The 7060-nt window shown below is 31.0% G+C and overlaps 1 protein-coding gene across 1 annotated transcript; it reads right to left on the reverse strand.

The window, feature by feature from the left end:
- Window positions 1–457: 457 nt before the first annotated feature.
- LOC123300089 lies at window positions 458–1438 on the reverse strand. Its single transcript, XM_044882564.1, has 3 exons — window positions 1369–1438; window positions 761–1285; window positions 458–691 (listed from the first exon to the last, which is right to left on the reverse strand). The coding sequence occupies exons 1-2, from the start codon at window positions 1384–1386 to the stop codon at window positions 791–793; spliced, it is 513 nt and encodes a 170-aa protein (XP_044738499.1). The 5' UTR covers window positions 1387–1438; the 3' UTR covers window positions 458–691; window positions 761–790.
- Between the last annotated feature and the right edge of the window lie 5622 nt (window positions 1439–7060).

Consider the following 7060-nt stretch of genomic DNA (forward strand, 5'->3'; position numbering starts at 1 on the left):
TTTTGCCGACTGGGAAAAAATGAGCTAAAAGACAATAAGCAAAGCAAAAATCATCATTATTCCTAATATTAATGCATGCTTTTTTATCTGCAATTTTCTTCGGTAAAGCAATATAGGTTCCACCTTTCATTGGATCGAATTTTGCTATATTCAATTCTAAACATACTATTTTATCTAAAGCAGCATTAGATCCTCTTTGTTGAAACTCTTCCAAGCGAGTGTTAAAATTAGTTAATGAATCATAATACACCATGTGTTAAAATCAGAGGCTTGATCGTAATGAACAAGTTTTAACACAAAGTGAAAATTATCGATAATTTCCATATCACCTTTTTTTATTATGAAATCACATTTTAAACCTAGTGAAATTTTAATTGAGTTATGTAAAGATAAGTACTCCATAATTTTTTTGTATACTAATTGTTTTTATGTTCAAAAAAAATTGAAATATCTTTAATATTTTCATTATTTAGTAATCTACCTGCAAATACTCTGTTAGCGAAACAAGTAACTGCTATCCAGTTATTGCTTTCTTCTTCTGATGGAGAGATGGACACACAGCTTGGATGAGAATCTTCGGTAATACTATTTCTAGAATTATCATGTTCTGTTGATGGTGATGCCAAATCTTCTTCATCATGCTTTCTCTTCAAATCGATTGCAGACGATGGGGGTAGAGAGGATGCAGCTTCTGGAAATATAAATAAAATACATATATTAGTAAAAAAATCTAAAAAATGATATTTTTAAAGTTTTTTACCTTCAACACTTCTTTTTAAAATGATTTTTTTCATTTTTCTTCTTTAGTTAAATCTATAACTTCAGTGATTTTTTTTTGTCGGTATTTTCTTTTCTCGTTGGTAGCAGGTTTCTTATATATTTTTCGATGACGAAGCCTTGCAGGTTTATAAACAAATGCTTTACTTTGCGATATTAATTGCTTAGAAGGAGCAGATGTTGAAGGAGCAGATGTTGAAGGATCGGATGATGATGGATTATCTTTAAAATGATTAGCTCTTGGTTGATTTGAATTGTCTTTAAATTGATCAATAGAATGTCCAAATGAAGACGGATTTAAGTATGCCTCCAATTCTGAAAGCAAAGTATCGATTGATAAGGATGGGTTAAACTCTGCATTTAAATCCTGTGTCAAGTAATCATCCAAGTTTAGGGAAGGGAGGGAAACATTGCTAATTACACGTGGATAATTTTCTTCCATTTTCTTAGCCATCATATATAAATATTGATTGGTGATTTCACAATCTAAATCATCAATATTTAAATCCTATTAAAATAATAGAAATATATATATAAAAATTAAAAAAATAATAATAAAAGAAATAGAAAAATAATTATATAAAAACTTACCTCAATTATATTCTCCATTTTGTAGCACTAAACCTTTTAAAAGCAATTCACAACTAATTCTAAGACAAACTTTTTCTACTTATTTATATCCTTTTTTATGATAATCTCTCCATTTCAATAACATGTTTCTCATACACCTGCTTTTCAGATATAATATCTAATAAAAAAAATTTTTAACATCTCTCGCTAATGAGGTAGTTTATATACAAGATTAATTTTGCTAAATATTTTTGAATATATTCCATATAATGGTATAGCAACCCTGAAAATTTCATTTCTCCCGTGATATGTTGATGTAAGGTTATTAACATGCCAAACGCTTTTTAAATTTATTGATTTTGCTAATTTGCATATAGTATCAATTAAAATATTATTTTTCTCATTTTTATATCTAATGGAATTTTTTTTTTATTCTTACATAACAATCCCAGATATCATATTTAACTGAAAAACACTCTCATGGTTCTAGTTTTTTTGAGCGGATATTTTTATAGGTAATTAAGCTTTTTGATAGAAAGATTTGTAGAAAAAATGTATTCATCCACGAATATTAGGGTATATAAGCTTGAATATTTTTACCACCGGAGCATCTTTAACACAAGTTAAAATTTTAAAACAAGTTAAAATGGTAAAAATTTCTTTAAAATTGGTTATTTTAAATAACCAAATCAAGGAAGTGGTGATTTATAAGAATGGTGATGCAAAAGAGCATTTATATATTTCAAACTATTGGAGGTTGAAGTGGAATGGTAGATGGGCAAATGAGGTGACGCTAGCAGAGATGGTGAGAATAGTAAGAACTATTCTCTCCTATGAGAACGCGGGGAGGATTTACGTGGGTGGGGAGACCGAGAGAATCCTCCTTCAGAAATTATTTAAGGATGTGGAAGTCATCACATCTTGGGATTAGGTAAATTTTTTATATTCTATAAAGGAGTTATGATATTAACATGTCTTATTAATGTATGTAAGGCAAGAAATATAAACTTAAAAATTTTCAAATAATCTAGGTATTTGGTTGTTGAAGAAAATTAAGTCTCCTATGGATGCTTATGAGGATTTCATTGGAATGGATCGGATTTATGTGGGTGTTCAACAAGTAATGTTAATAATTAAAAATTTTATTATTAAAAAAATCATATATAATATTTTATAATAAAATCAATTTTCATTAATTTTAACAGAATAAGTATTTTTTTTTTTTAAAACACCTGCTTTGAATATTTAATTATCTACATCACATAACCATCAATTGACAAAATTTTAAATATGTTAACGTGCTATGGTTGTTTAACACATCTATAAATAGTAGTTACCTGTTTAGAAATAACGAATTTTTTAAACCTGTTTTTGCAATAAAATTTCATATATTCAAAATCACTTAATGTTATATGTAAATTAGCATATCAAATTTTTCCATTACAATATATTAGATTAATTGTGTTTCATATATTAAACTTTTTTGACTATACAGACACATGCTTCCGTGGTCTAGTGGATAGCGTAATAGACTTCCATTCATATGGACCTGCGTTCAAATCTCGCTGCTTACTCTTGTTTTTTTAAAAAAGTGTATTTCTATACTTACATCAGCACTTCATACTTCAATTGGATGACGGCTACCGAATGAGAAGGTTGTTCTCATTGTTGAAGTACATCCATTGTTGAAACAATACGTCATCAGAGTTCAATGATCTCAAAAGTGCATCCTCAAAAGCGCATCCACCAAAACAAATGCATCCACAAAAGTGCATCCCAAAAAAAAAATGCATCCCCCAAAAAGTGCATCCAAAACTAGGTCAATGCACTCAAGGTCGTTCATTTCTAGGTCAATGCATCTCCAATCTAGGTCAATGACCTCAGAAGACCTTCAAGTGAGGTAGAGTCCTCATTTTTATACTACTGGAGTTGTCCACTAAATCCGATGGCGCTCTTACAAAGCCCTCGAAAAACTTCTTCACGCTCGAAATCAGTGTCCCATCGTATGATGCGCTACACCAGGTACTTTCTACTAGTTTCTGATAGAAACTTTCCCACCCAGCAAATTCTTTCATGTTCGGTTGGTATAATTGATGCATTGCCTTTATCATGGCAAATACAATCTTCTTGAGGGGTTTCTGTTTCCTCTTCAATTGCCGCTTTATACTTGGCAATGAGAACATCAAGGACTTCGGAAAGTCAAAAGGTGTCGAAAATGTTAAAAGACACGTTTTAAAAATATATGAAGTGTGATAGTATATGTTATACCATCAATGTTGTCGCTGTCACTATCCTCACTTTCCACCATTTTCCTTTTCTTTGTTATTGGTATTGCTTGAGAACATTCAACTTCGGATTCACTATGGTTTGATTCACTGTGGATTTTGTCTGCCATTGTAGAATAGTGTTTTATTGTTGGTAAATTGTTAATGCACACTAAATCACCGTTTGAAGAATTGTCAAGATAATTCATTACATTTCACTTCATTCCGCGCAATTACAATGTCGTCACATTACCTCCCCGGGCCAGAAAACAAAATGTGTGGGAACGAACTAAGAATAATTGGAATTTTGGTTATCGATTCCTAGTAATAATGGTGTGTCCTAGGAGCCTCAGTTTGTATAATCTCATTTAAGACAGCCTCTGTAGCTCCATATATTTCATTTCTTTGTTGCGCATTTCTAGCAATCTCAACACACTATTTTTCACAGATTTTCAAGTTTATTTGTTGAGACACACATCATATAATCTGATAGTTAGTTATAAGTTCAATTTAATGTTTATTCACAAATACTACCGTTACTAAGTAACAGCAACGATTAATTATTCTTACTTCGGAAATTATTAATTATTTCAGATGTAAGAGCAACCTCTTACAGACATAACTACCACCCTTATGTAAAAATGATTTTATTTGTTCGCGAGAGCTTATCATTGCAAAAAAAACAAGCTTCCAAATGACTTTTTTTCCAACACATGTACATTTCTTTAGAAATTTTTTGAAATAACGAATATTTAGACAACAGTATTTGAACCATTTTTCTAAATTTTTTAAATTATTTGTCTTTTTTAAAATATTCACAACTTCCCTCATTTTTTTCACTATCTGCTTACTTCGCTCAATACCACAATCCATTTTTTTATCTATTTACACACGTCGTCTACAGTGTTTCAAGAGAAAATAGCTTATACTCTTTACAATATTCAATATTTATACTTTTTATCTAAACCCCAATTTAAAAAAAAGAAAATTTTTTTTCAAAATCATTTATTAATTATATAATTTATTACATAAAATATAAGTATATAATTTATTACAAATGCGTACTATACAAATAATAGTATATAATTCCATTTTGTCTTTGTAATGTCTTTGTGTTCTGTTGTAGATTTTGTTTGGGCAGATAAATAAAGAGATCACATTACTTAGCGGTATAAAAGTACTTCTGTATTTATTATTTATTAATTAACAATTTATATACTAATTATGCATTTGAGTCAGCAATAAATATTACATCATACATTTTATTTACAACACGCACCCATAATTAGAACATAAATTTAAAATAATATAATAATGATTACGTATATAATAATTTTGTGAACAAAACGAAAATAATTCAAATAATTATCGATAATGTCACAAAATATGATGACATGATGTCAGCTTACGCAGGTGGATGTTTTGCTGCCCTCTTCTTGATTTTCTTGACATGTTGCCTGTAGATACAGTACAACAGCTCAATTACGTTAACGGCACAGATGATGTATAAGCAGATTAGCATCTCAGTATTCTGCACCACCACTGCATCTTGAATCACCACATTATTATTAACATTCCCAGTGGTGTCCACTGTTTTCTTTTCTTCTGAACTTTGTGTCGTACCCATAATTATGCTTTGATACAACTAAGTGAAGTGTTAAAAATTATAAATTATTTGTCCAATTTATATACTACAAATTTGCAATGTCAGTAGATAATTTATAATAACCCCAATTTGATGTTGCAGTAATTATGTTTTTCTTGGTGACGCCTTTAGTTAACGAATCAGCGCACATTTCTTTTGAAGGCAAAAACTTAATGACTATAGTTTCATCATTAACCTTTTCACGTAAATGATGGTATCTTAGATCAATGTGCTTAGTTCTTGGTCTAAACCCATCATTTAATGCCAACTTTATTGCGCTCTGGTTGTCGCAATATAACACAGTCGGTTCAATCATTGTATTTTCAATTTCACCCATAAGCTGCCTCATCCATATAGTTGTCCGTAATGCGTCTGAGATCGCTATATATTCAGCCTCTGTACTTGATAATGCAACGATTGGTTGACGTTTACTGGACCATGCGATTGCGGCATTTGAAGATTTGATTACAAATCCGGAACAGGATCGCCTGCAATCGATTTCTGAAGCCCAATCTGCATCACTAAACACATATATATTTTCTTTATCACCTTTTGTATATTTTAACTTTAAGTCGATTGTGCCTTTGAGATAACGAAATATTCTCTTCACTGCCATCCAATGAATGTTTGCATGATTTAAATTAAAGCGGCTAACATTATTGACAGCGAATGCAATATCCGGTCTCGTAGTCTGTGTCAAAAACAAGAGGCTACCGACAGCTTCCTGATATGGTACCTTGCCCACAAGTGAATTACTATCATTAACATCATCTTTAGATAGTTTCTGATTAACGTCACTTGGAGTACCAACTGGCTTACAATTGTCCATACCAAATCGAATTAATATTTCTTGGATGTAAGAACTCTGATCAATCTCAATTGAATCTTTATTTTGCTGAATATTTATACCAAGACAGCTTTTTGCAATGCCAAGATCTTTCATTTGAAAAGATCTATTTAAAAACAATTTTAATTCATTTAGAATTTTTGAATCATCATAAAAAATTAAAAAATCGTCCACGTATACAGCTATTATTAAATTCGATTTTGCATTAATATAAATACATGGATCGGTCTGGCATCTTTTTAATCCAAATTTTTTGAGTGCGGCATCCAGCTTTATATTCCACTGACGTCCCGCCTGTTTTAAACCATATATTGCTCGATTTAATTTACAGACCTTTTGGGAACCGTCATTGAAACCATCCGGTTGAAGCATATATATATCTTCTTTTAGATCACCATTTAAAAATGCTGTAACTATATCCATTTGATGTATTTTTAACCCTTTCTTTACTGCGAATGCCATCAAAAATCTAATTGAATTGTATCGAACCACAGGCGAATAGGTTTCATCGTAGTCTATGCCATACTTTTGACTACAGCCCTTAGCCACTAAACGCGCCTTATATTTTGCAACATTACCATTTTCGTCACGCTTGATTTTAAAAATCCATTTTGATTTTATCGCGTTTTTACCTTTTGGAAGGTCCACTAACTTCCATGAATTATTTACCTTATGAGAGCTTAATTCATCAAGCATAGCTTGTTGCCATTCATCTGCTTCATTGCAGTTTTTGGCCTCATTTATGTTTTTTGGTTCTACAAACAAACCAAAATTGAAATCGTACGGATGCACTGATTTTGTCTTTGACCGTGTCGTAATTTCCGATCGTGCATTTTCATTTATTCTTTCAAATTCATTTGTAATATCCTCCACTTCCGGTTCATAATCCGGATCATTTACGTCATTTTCCGACGCATTAGAAATGGAATCAAGCGATGATTCATCTATTTGATCAAT

Source organism: Chrysoperla carnea, chromosome 5, assembly GCF_905475395.1.
Source record: "Chrysoperla carnea chromosome 5, inChrCarn1.1, whole genome shotgun sequence".
Taxonomy (NCBI): domain Eukaryota; kingdom Metazoa; phylum Arthropoda; class Insecta; order Neuroptera; family Chrysopidae; genus Chrysoperla; species Chrysoperla carnea.